The 19084-nt window shown below is 38.5% G+C and overlaps 1 protein-coding gene across 1 annotated transcript in view; it reads left to right on the forward strand.

The window, feature by feature from the left end:
* nrg3a (neuregulin 3a) overlaps positions 1-19084 on the forward strand; it is a 555594-nt gene that overhangs the window by 432342 nt on the left and 104168 nt on the right. The window contains exon 3 of the mRNA XM_008429015.3: positions 1037-1110. Within this exon, the coding sequence (XP_008427237.1) occupies positions 1037-1110 (74 nt within the window). The remainder of the gene's footprint in view (positions 1-1036; positions 1111-19084) is intronic.

The following is a 19084-nucleotide window of genomic DNA, read 5'->3' on the forward strand; positions in this document are numbered from 1 at the left end:
AGATTTGGAGGGGTTAACATCTCTTCAATGCAGATTCAGCATCATTGAGTTGAACAAGACTAAAGGTTATGAAACTGGAGGGTCATGTGTCCGATCTGGTGGCCAGCAGCACCGGAGCCCCACAGGGCTCTGTTCTCTCACTCTGTTCATCTCAGACTTCCACTACGACAAACTCTGGATTCTGTACATGCTGGTTGTACCAGAGATGGACTAGAGGCTGAAGAGGCAGAGCTGGTGTTGCTGCTTAATGACTTCATGTTGGAACATTTATTTCATCTAGAAAGTGAAGGAGACATGATTATGCCTTTCAGGAGAAACTGAAATAAGTCTGACTATATTTCTTGAAGAAACTTAGTAGGATCTTCAGTGCTTCCAGAAAGATGATGTTGCAGATCTTCTGTAATCAGCTTGATGAGGAGGCAACTTCCTCTCCTGTGGGAGCGTTTAACTGCCGGAGCTAGGAAAGTAATACAGGCGTAGTATCTTGCTATCATAAAAAATTGTCTGATTTTAAAGGATATTATGTCTGTTAAAAAGACCAAATATGTTCTTGTTTGAAAGAGAAAGGTCTGTGTACTTTTTGTTCAATTGTTTTTCAATTTAGAATCAAAAATTGAAAAAGGGTTTCTGTATGAAATAAAAACCATTATGGATAACCCTGAACATCTGCTTCACAACACAATTCAATAAAAGTGTCAAGAGAACATCTTTAGAGAGACACAGCTAAAACCATGGTTGCCCTTCAAAGACTCTGGCCTGCAACAACTTGTGTTTTCCCTTCGTGATCATATACGTCATTGAACTGAATTTCTCTCCTCCTGAACAAGGTGTTAGGATTCACTGACTAACGACAACCTCCTCCTGTTACGTTCGGTGCCCTGAAAGACTGCTTACTTCTCTGTATTTATCTATGCCTGCCTTGTCTGTTTGTCTCTAAAAAAAAAAACTCCACTGCTTTGTCAGAAAACACACTGAGGAAGGCTTTGTGGAGATTTTCCAGTCTCAAAGAGAAACTGTGTTTTTTTTTGTCCACCAGGTGTCGAGAAGGCTACCAAGGAATCCGGTGTGACCAGTTCCTGCCCAAGACGGACTCCATCCTGTCAGACCCCAGTAAGAGGCTTCTGTGTTTTCTCTGTATCAACACATAATTTAAACATCTAAACAAACAGAAGCAGAAAAATAAAACTATATAGGGCAACTGAAAAAATTTAAATGCTCACAATTCTGCGCTGACATGTTTGAAAACCCCGAAACCACTGACTTCTCACTTCTGCCATGCAAAAGTAGTTGGACAGCTATTACGGAAGCACTTAGTCAGATGGTATAAATAGAAATGTGTTTGATATCAAACTGCCTTCACTGTTAAATCTTTTTGCATATAGGCAAACGCGTATGATATTTATTCTAAAAGCAATGAGTCATCTCGGCAGCAAACAAGTCAGGAAGTTATTTTTCTTTAATGGGAGCTCAGAGTCAGACATATTCAACTTTTTCAGATTTTGTAACACAACCACAAACTTTAAGTTTTGTTTGTTTTTGCTGGGATTTTATTTGACGGAAGTGCATGTTTGTGAAGTTTAAGGAAAATAAACGTCTAAAAGAGTTTAGGTGTGTCTCTTTATGCCCATCCATCTTTACAAAATTAGCTGTCAGATTTGATGGAGAGAGTCTGTGAACATCGATTTTCAACTGGATTTAGATCTTAGGTTTTGACTGAACCATTTTACCAGATGAATATGCTTTAGTTATTTGTCATGGCTTCTTCGGATAAAACTATCCACTGATAGTCCAGAAATCAGTCCTGCCTCAACAAACTTCAGCGTAAGATCCACAGCTGTGCTCCCTGACGGTTCCTCTCCTCCATCACTGTAAAATCTTTTGTGGCCTTACATTCGGTTTATTCCAGTATTGTCCCTCCTTTCCATCCACTCCGTTCAGAAAGAAATCTGTCCATATATCATGCTGATGCCGCTACCATGTTTCTCCATAGAAATGTTGTTTCCATGCTGATATCCAGTGTTAGTTTTCAGCACACATAAACCTTTGGTATATCTTCTTCACTTGTTTGCTGTAAATAGGACTACTCCTTGCTTTCTTTCAACAAAAACTGTCTTTTTTCCACTCTACCACATAGAGCAGGGTTATGACTGTGGCTTGCCATAAATCTGAACTTTATCTCGAGGTCTGCTGCACTCTTTCCATTTTCAAATGATGAATTTTACAAAGTTGACATCTCCACAGCTTCAGATGTTGTTTTACAACTTAACTCCGCTTCAAACTCCATCACTAAGCCATCGTTGGCCTGATGTGCCACAACACGACAGATCAGGGATGACTGCTGTGTCCCTGGGTCTTCATCATACAGTTTTCCCACTAATCCTCACAGAGAAGCTGAATTTATACTGAGATTAAATCATACATATGTGAGTTAGTTGAAGTCCTGAAGGCAGTTGTACTGGATTTTATTTAGAGGTCATGGACTAAAGGGGGATGAATACAAACGCAAATCTCAACTTTTCATATTGATTTTGGAAAAGATTCTTGTGTAAAAACCATGTATAAGCTCAATACATTATTTTGGTGTAAAAATCATCTAGAACTGCAAGCAGTTATCAATGGTTCCAAGCCAGTTCCTCACCCATCATTTTAAAAACTGAGAGCTTCTATCTGGTTATTGGCTTTTTTCAGCTCTTTCCCAACTATTTTCTGCTATTAAGATGAAGGTCACTTTCCTCTTGCTTTATCTTCTATAAAATATGGTTTTCTCAATGTCACAGAGCGCAGAGATGAACACAGATTTCTCACCATCCTGCCTTTTATCAAAGTTATATGAATTTCTTAGGTCTTCCAGGCTCATTTAAAAGAAAATCAATCTTTCTTCAACCTCCCCATTTTGTGGCAATACAATGTCTTATACATGGTATTCCTGTCAACAATGCCATAATAACACTATTTAGCATTAAAAGGACAATGTGATACTTCAGGCACTTTGTATTTGCCCAATGTCAAAAGCCCCCTAAGAGCTCTAATATTCAAATTTCATTTTCCCATTTAACACTTGATTGGAAAGGAGAATGTGCCATAAACGGGACACGTAAATTAGACGTGGCAAATGCATTGGCAGTGTTATCGCTGGGTATTTGCTAATATCCTTTACTTTCCAGATCATTAAAGGAAGCTGCTGCAATGAGGGTTTTAATTCCACTCAAAGTATTAATGTAATTGCTTCCTAGAGCAATGGTGGTGTCCACTCAAGTGACACCCATCACTTTGTTTGTATAGCAACCGACTGGCCTGTGTATGTATTTGATGAAGACATGTTACCTTCCTCGTTGGTCAGAATGTTTCTTAATTTTTTTTTTATATTTTGTCGTGCTACTATCACAAACTTTACTGTATTTTAATGGAGTTTTATGCGAGATCCCAAATTTTTTTTTTCTTTTTTTACCTGTAAAGCATAAACCTTTTTATGACTCAAAATTTAAAAAGTATGGCATTTATTTTCATTCAGTGCTGCCATATTCAATACAAGCATCTTCTGCTGTAATTACAGGTGAACGTATTTTGGGATACATTTCTATTAGTTTCAGAATCACTTTTTTCCCTGTACTCTTCCTTGCAAAATAGGTCAAGATGAGTCATATTGGATGAAGACCTTTTCTGAAAAGCTATTTTTAAGTTTTGTCAAAAACCTTTCAAGTCACATATGAGGTACCCCAAGGTTCAATCCTAGAGCCTCTTATTTAATAGCTATTTAATATTTACATTACACTAGCTCAGGTTATAACAGGAAGTAAGACAAACTACCTTAACTATGCAAATAATACACAGCTCTACATTGTAAGGTCATCACTTGACTCCGAACCATCCAATCACTGAAGAGATGATTAGAACAGATAAATGTGTGGATGTGCCAAAACTTTCTCCAGCTGAACATAAATAAAAGTGAAGTTATTATCTTTGGACCTAGAGATCTCTAGAGTTATAGATCAAGAGTCAACACACTGCTTTAGTTATTACAACTAAAAACCAGCGATCAGCCCCGAAACCTGGGAGTAGTGATGACCTCTGACCTGAACCTTCAGAGCCACATAAAGACAGTCACAAAGTCGGCCTTCTATCACCTGAAGAACATTTTCAGGATTAGAGGACTGATGTCTCAGCGAGAGAGAAACTCATCCATGAGTCACCATCAATCGACCATACGATTGATTGATGGGACTTAGGCCTGGACTTTGAGTGGGCCATTCTAACGCATGAGCACAGTGGAACCATGTGCAGCACTTCGCATATTATTTAAGGGTGTTGGAGTAAAATGTGGGCATATGTAAATGCATAGCATGTTTTTGATGGTTTTGTCCATAAATGAAAGCCATGTAACTTCCTTCCTTCACATTTATTTTTGCTACACTTGGTTGATCTAGTGCATAAAATAACAATAAAATTGTGGTGTATGATTGTAATGCACCACAATTAAAAAAATGTTAGTTATCTGAATACTTTTCAAAAGTACTGTAAGCTTACAGTGTAAAAAAGATCTGAGTCTTCTTCAGTCGTTGGTATAAAGACAGAGCTGTAGTGTGAAGTGTCTTCTAGCTTAGGACGGGAGGATTTCTTTTACCTGGTCTTGCAAATTAAAGGGGAGAAAAAAGTAGTTATTTCTGCAATTCACAAAACAAATCCACCTACTAAAACTTTTTAGAAGACCTTTAACTCCAGAGGGAGAAGGAAAAAAGACTAACCACATTTTTACCATTACCTTAAATTGGTTTTCTTGCCTAACATGGTAACCGTTTATGGGGATCCCAAACCTGAGGACCTTTTCTGTCGGATTTCCATATAAATTGTTCAAACTTGCAAAGTCATTCCTCAGCCACTCGGGGCCTGACAAACAGAGTTAAAGAAGGGCCTCCTAGGTAAAAGATGGTAAAGGAAGACCGCTCTGCAGCTGTTGCATCATCATCAGCCGATCCAAACAGAATGCTGATTAAACACTGAAGCTGTTCTTATTGCATTCTATTAATCTATTCACAACCAGAATCTTCAGTTATCTACTTTATCAAAAAGTAGTAAAGGGGAGAAAATTATAGTTTGCATATTTGTTTAGGATTAAACATCTGAAAACTGTGGATCCATCTTTATTCTAACCACTTTTAATCTGATACCCCTAAGTAGAAACCCAAAGCAGTAAATGACGTACAGAAGTCGTCTTACTGGGAAAGTTAACCTCAGTATAAATCAAACTGTTCCATGAAGGCCTCAGCGCTTCACTGGAGAACATAGAAAACTGTCACAACTTCACAATGAGCAAATGAAGAAAGAGGGCACACAGCCAACATTTTTTCAAATAAATGAACCCAAAAGCGGTTATCTACCCAGTGTCAAACTGAACACAACCTAAATAAAAATAAGAAAAAAAATATTTTCTTGGTCGTTTTGGACAAGTGAGGGGAAGAAAGGAGAGAAGTTCCCAGACATCAAATTTAAATACGATGCTTCCATCCAACTGTTGTAAATTTTGAGCAAATTTTTCAAAGAAGGAAATAAAGTGAATTAGCCATGTTTCCATCTATTGACTTGGGGCGAATCAACCAGGCTACACAAAGCATAATGTGGTCATGAGGACGCTACATGGCTGTAATAAACAGGAAGAAGACATTGGAAACAAGCATGGGCCACACATCTCAGAAAAATGGACAAGCTCAGACCTGAGTTTGGTGCCCCTGGTAAGGCACAGCCTCCCCACCCTTTGGTGGATGAGCTCTTTTTCCAGAAAAAACAAAAAGCACCCCAAGCTAGCTTGAACACATTTTTGTGAAATTGCCAATGTTATTTATTTTTTGATTTTGCCATTTCCGTCAATCTTTTTTAATATGATATTTCAAATTGCACATAAAAGACGTTAATGGAAACACTGCCACTGAAATCCAGAACAAACATCTTAAAACAACAGCAACATCACTCAAGACTAACAACAAACTTGTCAGAAGGAAGGTTAAAAACAGCAACCCAAGCTTTGAATATCTCAAAGAGCGCTGTTCCATCCATCACCTGGAAACGGAAATAGAAAGATCCTACTGCAAAAGTAGCAAAACATGGCCGACATGGCAGGAAGGAAGAACATTCCCCAGAGAAGCAGCCATGAGGCCCGTGGCAGCTTCAGAGGAGCTTCAGATCAGATGGGAAAATCTTGTGACAAGACTACTGTTAGCTGCACACTTCACAGACCTAGCCGATGTGGAAGAGTGGCGAGAAAGTCTGAAAGAAAAAGGTTTAAAGAAGATATGGACTTGTCAGATGGGACCCAAGATTCAAAATTTTTGCCTCAATACAGAAATCTGAATACACTGCTCCCATGTGGGCACGCTGTCTCCAGCAGGGACAGAGGAGCTGGTCAGAAGTGAAGGGAAAATGGGCACAGCTGAAGATGGTCAATACTGGAAAAAAACTTGGTTTCAAAAGACTTGAATGTGTTTGTTCACCTTCCAGCAGAACTGAACCCTGAACACACAGCAAGGGCGACACTGATAGAGTTTAGAATGCATTTTCATGTTAGAATTATGGAAGCACAGATATGAAAATTTGGGCCGACAACTGAAATGAATACTGCTGTTATGGCCAATAACCAATACTTACCAATGTCATGTAGTTTATATATTAACCCTACACTTTGGACTCTGTTTAAATGTCACCACACCGTCCACCAGTTAAACACCTTATAATCTTTCCAAACGCATAACAGTCAACTCCATGCAAAACACAAATGGCAACAAGAAGGTAATACATACTGGTTAATATTGGGCCAGTTTTACTCATCGGACCAAAACCAGTATGTTAAAGTAAGACTAACATCGGCCAATACCGATGTAGATGCTGATATCCTGTTAGAATGGACCAATCCAAGTCCTGACCAAAATCAAATTGAGAATCTCTAAGTGAAAAGTGATGTTCATATATCCTATGGAAGCTCATTTCCATCATGAAAAAAACATTAAAAGTACAACAGGAAATCATAATTGTATTAAAGTCATAATTAAAAGTTATTTTGACTTTTTAAGTCATAATTACGAGATAGAAGGCCAGGCTGTTTCTCAGAGGGTCTCCAGTATGTCATAATCATGACTTTATATCTCATAACTATAACGTTGAAATTCATAATTGTGATTCTAAATTCCAGAGTTATGACTGACAGTTGAAATTATAACTTGACATTGCATAATTATGAAATAATTATGACTTTATATCTCGTTACTATAACTTTGAATCTGATAATTAACTTTAAAACTCAAAAATATGACTTCCTGTTGAACCTTGATTTCTTTCTTTCTTTCTTGATGGAAATGAGTTTCCATACCAGCCAGTCTGAGGTTAATCTACTTACCAAAAAAATGGGATTCCCATTTTTTTGGTAATGATTATTCCCCAAAAAAATGGGAATGGGAATTATATATCACAGAAATATAATTTTCCTTCCGTCTCCTGTCTGTTCACTGGTCTCATTAAAACCTAAACATGCATCAACGTTTTTGCTTGTAATAAAACCAGATGTTAATATGCATACTTTTGCAAAGGCCTGTTTTTTTCAGATGTCAGCTTTCTGTGCAAACTTGCTGCCTCTTTTTTCCAGTAACATCTTTTTCTTTTCCTTTCTCTTATTTTTTTCTTCCCTTCTGTTCTTCCCTTCATTATTCAACCACCTGCTGCTTCCAAAAAGTTGGTAAGTGCAAAGTTGGCAAAGAAGAGTGGCAGACTGCACTCCTCTTCTTTCCTCGCCCCTCAGATAATCTTGTCACAGCATCCCTCTCCCTGACTTAGCTGGCAGTTAATCAGATCCTAATTTCCTGGGTTGCCTCTGTGTCTCCTGGTCCAGCTCACCTCAGTGTTGATATCACCGTTCCTCTCTTTCCCAGATTTCTTTCCCTTCAAACAGCCTTCTCGCCCTGCATCCGTCTCCCTCTAACCTCCTACGTGCCATCCTGTCGTCAAAACACATTTTGTCCGGGAGCCGATCCTCATCCCTCCAATTCTCTGTCCAAGTCATCTCCAAAACACGAAGAGATGCGGCCCTCAAACCGACTCGATTTTGGATTGTGCCAGCCAAGAAAAAAAGTTCAGCGGTAGGGCAAACGATCGCTGCCAAGTACTTCTGGCACGCTGCGGTCTCCTGGGGGGCAGGATGACGGTAGCCACGTCTTCAGAGAGAGGTTATCACACTGCCTCAGGTTCTCTGGGGGCATCAGGGCTGCCATAGCTGGACTAATACAACAACATCCAGGAATAAAAAAGGAAGAAATATTATTTCCCCTGACAAAATAACCACTGAAAGGAATTTTTGGCACTTCAGCAATTCTGCAGCTATTTTTTTGAAAAACTCTGCTTTCCAATCATCAAAGCAACGCTGAATAAAAGATGAACAGAAAAAGGTTTGAAAATGTTAAGTCAAGCAAAAATAGATATAGCAAGATAGAAAGAAAAGTGAGTTGGAGTATTAGGGCCATTGTGGATAAAAGCAAAAAATAATAATTGACCACAGAGGAGAATATTTCCACCAAAAAACAAAAAAAACAAAACAAAAACAAAAAACAGAAATTTTTAGATTGCCATTAATATTCACATATTTGAAAAATCTTGATACTCTTATTACAGAAAGTTGTACATTTGCAACATGAAAATTAATCCATTGAAATTGATTAACGTAAATTTTACATTTTAATATTGTAAAATGTGCAATTTTAAATCAGATGTTTTGTAATTCATTCTTATGAGAAAAAAGAACTTGTACATTTTCCTGATTATATTATAAAGTCTGACATTTGCAGCAAAAATACGAGAAGTCATCTAAGACTGAGGCGTTAAATGGAGGCCAGTAATAATCAATTAACCAATTAATCCCATTATAAACTCAAATCATTTGCATGATTTATCGTTTTTTTCCTCTTTTCTCTCTTTTTCTACCAGAACCGGGTTGACAAAAATTTTCAGTCCGGTGTTTTGGTCATAACCAGCCCTTCTTTAACAGCAACTTATTAATTCATTTTATGAATTACAAAGTTGATATTTCTGATATCAGAAATATCATAAATCTGTATTTCAGTTCCAGTGTTACATGTTCATTAGAATTTGAAGTTTTTTAATCGTTGAGAATATGTTCTTGCTTTTTTATGCTGTTACCATTATGTTACTTGAAAATGGTCTTAAAACAACAATATTATCATTAATTGTAATAAATTCTGGGACAATTTATCATCCAGCAAAGTGAGTCATTGTGACAGGCCTAGTTAAAGGTGGGGGATCTGCATTGGGATATTCTTCCCAACTGTTGGAAGTATTCTTCTCCTTCTCTTTTCTCTTCCTGAATCTAAATCCCAGGAGCAGACTGAGCCATGAACTTCTTGAACTGAATCAGAACACACATTTGGAAAAAGATCCATTTGGATTCACCATATAGTTGTGCAATTTGACATTTTCTAAAATAAATTTGCTTATTGGGAACATGGCAATTAAAAAAAAAATTTTTTTTTGGCACTAGGCTAAAATCAGAATTCTAAGAAAAATGTCAATTGTGAGATTAAAGTCAGAATTATTTCCTTTTTTTCAGTGACCCTAATCCTCCTTCGTAGTTCTGTTTGTAAAACTGGGTGCAGGTGAATTTTTATAATTTTTTTTGTTGATTAAAATTTAAACACTCTTAGTTGTTGCATATTGGAGGAAACCCAATTCGTTCTGAAAAGACTAATTTTAACCTCATGCTGAGCGCTGACTCAGAGCAGACAGTACCGACTCTGGTCCGTTTACCTGTGAAACCCGCAGAGGCAGAACATGACTCGTCACCTTCGCCGTCAGAGATCAGAGGTTTAGTCGGGCTTTCCTTGAATCCATCAAAGGTTCAGCAGAAGCGTTTGATGTCATCTCTATATGCTCTACGTCAAAGCTTTTCACAGTGCAAACAACTTCAATCTTTTGTTGTCAGCTGCTCTGCGTTGTTCAAACTGCAATGTTGCCGGTTTATTAAACCAACTGAAGAACTTTCACACGATAATACAGTATTCAAGATGAGCCTGAGCTCTGACTCATATTCTCTTTGATTAGCGGTTCCTCTCTCCTTCACCTCACTTTATGATCTTTCTTTACTGTTTTCATCATCTCACAGGACCCTTGTGCAATCATTGTCTCACCCACATTGGAAAAATATATTCAACCCCTTGGAATTGAAGGTCTCGGATCTGAGACGGAGTGTCTTTATGATGCAGAGACAGAGTCAGAATCAGCGTCTGCTCTTTTTGAAGTGTCTGCACCGCTTCACTCCCCGCAGACCAGGAGAAAGGGTTAGAGCTTTAAATTGAAAGGCAAATTTAGTTCACGCTATATTTGAGATTTTCATTCCACAGGTTGCATGAATTGCATGTCGAATGTAACATTAAAGTAATCATGCAACTCCAGTTTTGAGCAAGAGGCTGTTTTTTTACACTGTGCAACATGCGTGAATCCATGAGATAAGGAGGCATAAAGTATGATACTGGTTAAGGTTTCATGCCTCCATGACTGTAGAGATAATAACAGTTCAACATGAGCTCCGTTCAGCATTCTGTTAGTGGTTCTTTTACAGTTTTCATCACACATGCACATTTTTGTTCTGTGGTTTCGTTATTAAAAAAAGAAGCTGTGTAAGCTGAAATATCCCCGGGCAAAACAAGAAGCACCTCAGTGTCGGAGGCGATGCTCTGCAGCACTTTCTGACCTGCAGAAAATTAGCCAATCAATATGGCATCAGACATTTGTTCACATAATGTCACGAGGAGGCGAGGCTTAATAGATGGTGTGGGTGTTTGGAGAGAAAAAAAAAGCAGTCGATGAAAAAGCCATGAGTTCAAACTGGTATATGAAGCATAGATCTTCAGCATATAGAGTGGACACAAACATTTGTACAGTCTTAGTCATGTCACAGAGTTGTACAGCAGACACTCCAGTCGTGGGGAAGTGGATTAGAGTTTCAGATATGAGCTATTCGGTCTGAGCTCTTCAGTAAACAGCAGCTTACCCTGTGTACAGGAACACAGTTCAGTTCAATCCAGGGAAGAATATTTTATGAACCCTGCAGGGAAAGGAAACATACTGTAATTCATATCATATTGGGGGTTTGTATTATTAGAAAATTCCCACCTTTATGTTGAGTGCATTTGTACAGTAGGGATACTATTCCATTTACTTTTAGCAAATCAAAGAGAGTGTCCCGTCTTTAGTTTTTCAGCACAACATACACAGACGATTGTTGGCCTCATGAGCCAGGGCAGATTCAGGATGCATCCACACCAGCCCAGTTCAGTCCGCTGTAATCCAGCTGCTTCCTTTGACCAGAAAGTCCATTTATTGAGGTGTGAACGCATAACCAAACTCTGATGTGGACCAAAAAAGCAAATTCCTAAAAACCTCGGTCTCGGATCTGTTGAAGTGAACTCTGGTGTGATTTGGATGCATATGTGAAAGCCAAACAGACCAGGAGCAGTAAACGGACTACTGCACAGGGAATTCTGGGTAAATACAACTAAAACAAACATGTGAGTCTAGCGCTAGCAGGAGAAATGACTCATGGTCTTTTACCAAAAACAGAGAAAATTTACTACCGCTAAAATCTGATGCCACTCCATTTTTGTTTACATTTAGTGATGAAAGCTGTGCTCAGTGTTTTCTTTTTTTTTTTAAGAGTTTTTTTTTAGTTATTTAGTTCTCCCTGCGCATGCATGGGTTTTCTCCAGGTACTCCGGCTTCCTCCCACAGTCCAAAAGCATGACTGTCAGCTTAATTGGCCTCTCCAAATTTTCCCTAGGTGTGAGTGTGTGTGTGCATGGTTGTTTGTCCTGTGTGTCTCTGTGTTGCCCTGCGACAGACTGGCGACCTGTCCAGGGTGACCCCGCCTCTCGCCCGGAACGTTAGCTGGAGATGGGCACCAGCAACCCTCCCGGGCCCACTGAGAGACAAGGGTGTACAGAAAATGGATGGATGGATGGATGGATGGATGGATGGATGGATGGATGGATGGATGGATGGATGGATGGATGGATGGATGGATGGATGGATGGATGGATGGATGGATGGATGGATGGATGGATGGATGGATGGATGGATGGATGGATGGATGGATGGAGTTTTTTGTGTTGTCTCCTTTAGTGGTTCTTGGTACAGTGCCCCCACAGGCGAGGGGCAGGAACACGTTTTTCAGTTGGTTTGGTTGCAGTGGCGGCTCCAGAAATTTTTTCCTGCAGGTGCTAAGGGGGAGCCAAGCATTTTACTGAGGGTGCTGTGATGGATCTGTTTTTCCCTATAGTTATTAACACACGCGCATTAGTATTGTTATTTTTCAGACTGTTTTGCATTTGACACGTAGACATCAGCACGAAGCCTTAGCCACATGACTTCCATATAATATTACATTGTTTACGTTATATCAGCATTTATGACAAAGGGGAAACCGTAGTATTGACCCTACAACAATCATTCAAAGCACCATGTTGTAGATTGGAAGTGAGAATCGGGAGCATTGAACTGAGTGGCTAAAGTTGTTTTTGTCAGTTTATTCATGGTTTCTACTTGGTGGAATCAAGCTAATTTGTCTGTGAAGGTAACACACCTGGTTGGGGTTCATAGACGGTGGTATTTACAGCTAGCTTAGAAACCTACCCATGCCATCTCCCCCGTGAAGTGTTGATCAAATTACCGACTTTGCCTGAATTCACACCACATGATTTATGTCACTATGTCATAAACAGCGTTTCCCCTTAAACCGGAGCAGCTTTAAAAATGTACAGAAGACGAGACGCTAATCATTTTTTTTCCATACATGCTAGACTACATGACGGCGTGGCACCGTTTCCATGGTGGTTAGATGCTACCTTCTCCATAATGCGATATTTGATATCTTTCTAATCCTACTTACTTATAAAGTATATGAACGTTAATCTTCTAACCTTGTAGAAAGAGTTTGCTGTAAATCCGTGGTTAAACTAACAGCTGCCAGTCATGATTGACGGCTGCTACCCATTGCCACATCTTTCCTCATTAAAATAAAATGACAAGCTTGGTTTTGACCCTTGTCTGTTTGTGCAGCTGACGGCGCAGCCCTTGTGACCATTTTACTGCAAAATCAAGTAAATAAAAACGATATCAGGACACCACATGTGTGGATTTTGACAGGCTTTACACAGGAGTGCATAGGTTTGGACAGCTGTGGTGAAACTTTCCTTTTGGTGGAGAGAGTGACGTCAGGTGCAAATCGTCATATTGTCATATTTGTTTTTTTGTTTTTTTTAAATTAACTTGTGTTCATTTAATTGCTAAATTAACCACTACAGGGCTTGATTTGACTATTACTATTATCATTTAAAAAAATTATGCTTACTACTGGTTACCTTCTTACTACTATGGTAGTTTGCTATGATAAACACTGTCAATATTGTCGAAGTCAGTTCATCTAGATAACGCATCTGCGTTAACTGAGAAATTGGGACCACCAATTGGTCAGTTGCTGACAAATACCCTGGAATGATTGGGGGAGGATTGCTCCACGGCTGCATGGGGGCGGAGCCGGCATCATGTCAATTGTTTCCTGGAAATATACGTATAGACAAAGTTCAAATCCTCTTGTGGGATGGGTGTTTTTTTGTTGTTGTTGTTTTTTTAACTCAGTATATAATAATTTTTATTTTGTGTCTTTTGATGAAAATGCTGCAACAACTACATATAAGTAATGTTAAATCGGATTAAGACATTTGTATCTAATATTTTCTGGGGGTGCTATGACTTTTCCAAGGGGAGCTATAGCCCCCCCTAGTGCCCCCCTGGCGCCGCCACTGTTTAGTTGGTATGAGTGCAGTGAAAATGAACCTCAGCAGCTGAAAATGGAACAAATGTTGAAATTTTGGTCCCAAATCAAAGCAAGTCTGTTGGACTGTCAGGTATGAAAACAAATGAAATGTTAAAACTTAGAGTTCCAGGTGACTGTTGCTCTGACTAGTTCTGCTTCTGCTTTAAAGACTGAATGAAATCTAATACAAGTTTTCATTAATAAAAGTTCAAGGCAAAGTCAAAGCCCAGAGAATTCCGAGTTATTTTTACTATTGGGGATTTGAAATGGGACGTTCATGTAAAAAACCCTCAAACATCTCACAGCTGAAAGTGAAGAGAGAGAAACTTTCCTCAGGCTGAAGTCAGAAGCTCCTCACTGAAGACAAAGGGGTTAATGCTAGCTGCTGGGGGGCAGGATGTCCAGACTTCTTCCTTAATAAGAAAACATTTTCCTCTAATGAATAAAAGATACTTATTCCATTTTTTATGCTGTAAATATTAAAGCACTCAGAGAAAACATCAACATCTTTCTCAATAAAAGCTTCAATTATTTAGTTTAAAACTCCTCCGGATAAAACAGGTTCCCTTTGATAATACACCAACTGTCTACCTTTTAAGCTACAATTCAAGGTTAGACATTTTGATATTAACCTCAAGGACAACATGCTACCTCCACATGTTCTGTCATCTTTGTTGAAAGCTTCATTTGAATCATTTAAAGTAATGTTGGCAGGACTCCTGCTGTGTGTGTTTGGCTGTGTGTGTTCACGGATGGCCTGCGGTCTCCAGTTTTGCATTTTTCACGGCTACCTTTGGCATTCCGACATCGCCACGCTGTGCTGGGAATTGCAGTGCAGAGTCCCGAGAGACAGGAAGCTGTGTCACCATTCCAGAGGAGTTTGTATGCTGACGTACTCTGGCGAGGCACATCCACCAGCCGGACGTCAACACACTGAGACAGCCTGTCTGTTTCATTGAGGGTAAATTAAAATTCCAGGGAGAAACTGAGCTACTACAATTTTTATGAGGCTTCGTAATGCTTAACCGTCTGAGAGAACATGAAGTTTTGAATCCTGGATTGAGATTTTGTGTTTTTTTTCTTGGTGTCTGCTGCTCGTTCCAGCTGCAGTGCTCTGGATGGACACAGCCGTGGTGAAACTTTCCTTTTGAAGAAAAGGTGCAGCTTAAAATCAGATGAAAAGACTCCCCGTTTCAGATCTGTTGTGGTTACAGTCTGTTATTACAGTCTATAAATAAAATCTAGATCACATTTAGTATCATTCCAAAGGTTTGCTGTTGCAGCCAACAATTACATAACAATAGCACGACTGAATTTAAATAGGAGGGCCCTCTAAACTATAACAGACCATAATGCTTTAAGCATCAGTGTAAATGTTCTTTTATTAAAACCACAAGCAATGACAAAATTTCTACTTTTGACTGTTTTTAAACATAACTGCTGTAAAAAAAAATATTTGCCCTTTTACAGATTTCTTCTACTTTTCGTATCCCCCCAACACCCCCAACACAGTCCAGTGTCAACTAAATAATCAAAATTTTATATCAGAAAAGAAAGCTTGCCAGTTGTCTACTATCAACGTTGACAGTGATTATCTAAGCCTCTCAGCTGCAGCAGCACAGTGGGGCGTTAACACTTTGCTACAAATACCTCTTACCTGCCAGCTACCATTGAACTCCCAACATGTAGGCATAGGTTACTTAGCTGCAGGTGTGCTTCATTGACCGCCTGCGTCCCAATATGTCCCCCCCAAATGGAACATCGCTGACACTCTTGTTCATCTGCATTCAGGAATCACCAACATGTCATTCAACAGGTTCACAATGGCTGCTATTCCTGCAGGCTGCAGCTGCTGGAGGTGAAGGATAAATGATATGTTGCACACAGTTGGCTCCTTTCTGCACATGGCTTATATTCCATTCTATTTCAATCACTTTTGTAATCACATCATCAGACATGATTAAACAAAGCCAGAAAATTGAGTACCTCGTAGAAATACTTGAAATTGTCTTGCTGTCTTCTACTTCATCCAATCAGAAGAGGACAGGTTAGGTAGGTCAGACATCTGCAGGTGTGAACCTAAACCACGACGCCATCTTGGACAGCCTCACAAATTGCGGGAAATTTTCATAAAAAGACTCATTTTACAGTCCTATAATGCATTAGTGGGTTACATCCAAAGCATGAGGACAAGTAGCCTACATGTATTAATCACTTCTTTGACATGCGTGTCTTGAGAGCTGCCTTCAGACTATTGTGGGTCTCTAAATTGTTTGGCCCAGAACAGTAGTTAAAATCCATTAATGCAGATGGACACAAACCAGACCCCGCCTCTCGCCCGAAACGTTAGCTGGAGATGGGCACCAGCAACCCTCCCAACTCCACTAAGGGACAAGGGTGTAAAGAAAATGGTGAAACTAGGTGAGTAGTCAGGGGAACGCTGAACAGCCGAGCTGAGGGAAGGAAACAATAAAACATAGACTGTACACAGAGGGAGGAGAACCAAAACACTAAAACAACCACAGACCAACGAGAGTGGAACACAGAAATAACTAAAAAAAAAAACAACAACAACAACAGAGGAGGGAACAAACATTACTAAAAAAAATGATTATTTTAGTGATCAGTTTTTCTATTCTGGTCATTAATTGATTATTCTGACAGTATTTTGATTAAAAGAATTCTGAAGGAATTTTATTAACCACTTGAGCATATTTGATACAATATGAGAAACACATAAATACAAACAAATAAAAATAATCCTTTGTTAAATAAAAAAATGAACATTTTATTTCCTTTACGGAACGTTTGATTATTGGTAGCAATAGATGCATCTGCAGCAAAAGAAAACCCTTTAAACCATGAACACGTGAGACTCTCAGCCTTTCTGCTTCACTTCACATTAGTAAGGATTAGATGGATTATTTCTTAACCAATTAATAACTGGATCACAAAAACTACTACTTTGGAGATTTGCTTTAGAAAATTTGAACTAGGTGAAGCTTAACCATTACCACTGATGGAGGTTTGGTAGAACATTTTATTGACAAGTGGTTATCTTAAATCTTAAATGCAAAATGTTTGTATTTCCTGTGCAGTTTATGCGGTTCTGTCAGCCATTTTTTGAGTCTGTAATGATTAATTGATTATTAAATGAGTTGACAATTATTTCAGTAATCGATTCATCATGATTGATCTGATTAAATAAACTAAACATGTCAAATGTAAAAAGAAAATCCAAGTTAGTAAATATTGTAGTTATCTTATTGCCGTGTTTACACAGCCAGCATTTTACAAAATGATCATTGCTGAACGTAGATTGAGGAAGAATTGGTAACACTTTATTTGAAGAGGTGTGCATAAGACTGACATGACACTGTCATAAACATGACATAACATCTGTCATGAACATAAGAAGTCTTTATTAATGTTTATGACAGTTGTCATGAAGTGTCATTTGGTAAATAATGACACTTTTAATTCAAAGTTGCTCTAAAAGTTGCATTGAAAGTCCATTAAAAATGCCAATTTTGCATTAAATTATCATAATGTACAAAATCATGTACAATCATCATAAAGACTTCTTTACGTTCATGACAGATGTTATGTCTCAAGTTTATGACAGTGTCATGTCAGTCTTATGCACACCCCTTCAAATAAAGTGTTACGAAGAATTTTCTTAGAAACATAAAGTCCAACAATATTAGTCTGTCTCTCTTTCAGGTTATTTAACTTTGAATGCAGAAAATAGCTGTTATAAAAGCAGAACAGAACCGAGCCTCCCGGTCGGTGTGCTGGTCCTGTGTCTGTTCATCTGTAGATTTAAACTAATGTTAGAACGTTTCATCATTACATTTACATATGAGATGGAGGGTTTGACTCCAGGTACTGAACACAAACTGAACTGCTGAAATGTACTTTTCTGCCTAATTGGCCACAGAGCATGAAGGTTAAATTTGTTTAAATGATTTTTCCCTCACATATTAACTTGCTGCAAATAATAACCACCATATTATTTTTGCTACTGTATTCTTGTTAGCTTCCACATACTTATGATATTTTTATGTCTTACTTTCTTCTTTTCCTTTTTTGTACAAAAAAGCTCATTATTCTATACGTTTGCCTCCTCCTCAGTTCATCCTTATTAAAGACAAATCTCTGGGTATATGAAGACATAATCCTTGGCTTTTTTCTTTTCCCAGATATTTCTCTTGTGGTCATTAAAGCACAGAGAAAAGATAAATTAATCAGGGATCAGTGCGCAGGTCATGTGGTGTTTTTAAGCTGAACTGCAATAAAAGAAACACTTGTTCTTGAGAACTGAAAGTAACTCCAGATATCCCCAGGTTCTTTAACAATCTGCTTCTACTTTATATGATAATTAATGAACACAGATGTAGAAATGCTCCATTATAACTTCCATTAGTCTGCAGGAGACAAGAGTCTGTGGGAGAAAACCCAGGCGGGCGTGTTTCCTGTGCTGAAAGTTCTGTTCATTTTTCTACACAGATAATGTTGGTTGACTTAAAGAGAACACATGAATAAACACCTTAAAATTCTGTTATTGTATCACTAATAGGGAGCTGAAATAATATCTTCATATTCTGGGTCAGTGGAAAGCAGATTTAACAAGTGTGGATCAATGTTTTATTACCAGTGAATTTTGTTTAGTGTTCAAACCAGATCAGTCCAGCAGGACGGCAATAAAAACCAGCCAGAACATGGAGGATCTCACTGGGTGCTGAAGAGGTTTTCTGTGTCGCTTCAAGACTTAAGTGTATCATTATATGATGTTTGGTCTCTGGCTGATTTGAAAGTGCAGAAAGTTTCTTCGGTTCATCATGTGATGGTTTTAGCTTACCTATGCTGTGTAGCTGATTGGTCATCACAGAATAAAAACATTTACCATGTTGGTCACATGCTAATCAATCAATCAATCAAATTTTATTTGTATAGCACATTTCAGCAGCAAGGCATTTCAAAGTGCTCTACATAATTAAAATAAAAACAGCATGTGACATTGAATAAACAGTGAGAAAAAGAAACAGTGAGAAAGAGAAAGAGATTTTAAAAAAAGATCAAAACATTAAAACCCGCACCCCTTTTAGGACTTCAGTAAAGCGTCGTTTAACTGGGATTCTAACCCTCAGGGAATTTAGTCAAAAACACCGTTTGACAAAGACTCCAACCTCTAGGTTTTTAGTTGAACGCCGCCAACTGGGACTC

The sequence above is a fragment of the Poecilia reticulata genome, chromosome 15, assembly GCF_904066995.2.
Source record: "Poecilia reticulata chromosome 15, P_reticulata-male-v2, whole genome shotgun sequence".
Taxonomy (NCBI): domain Eukaryota; kingdom Metazoa; phylum Chordata; class Actinopteri; order Cyprinodontiformes; family Poeciliidae; genus Poecilia; species Poecilia reticulata.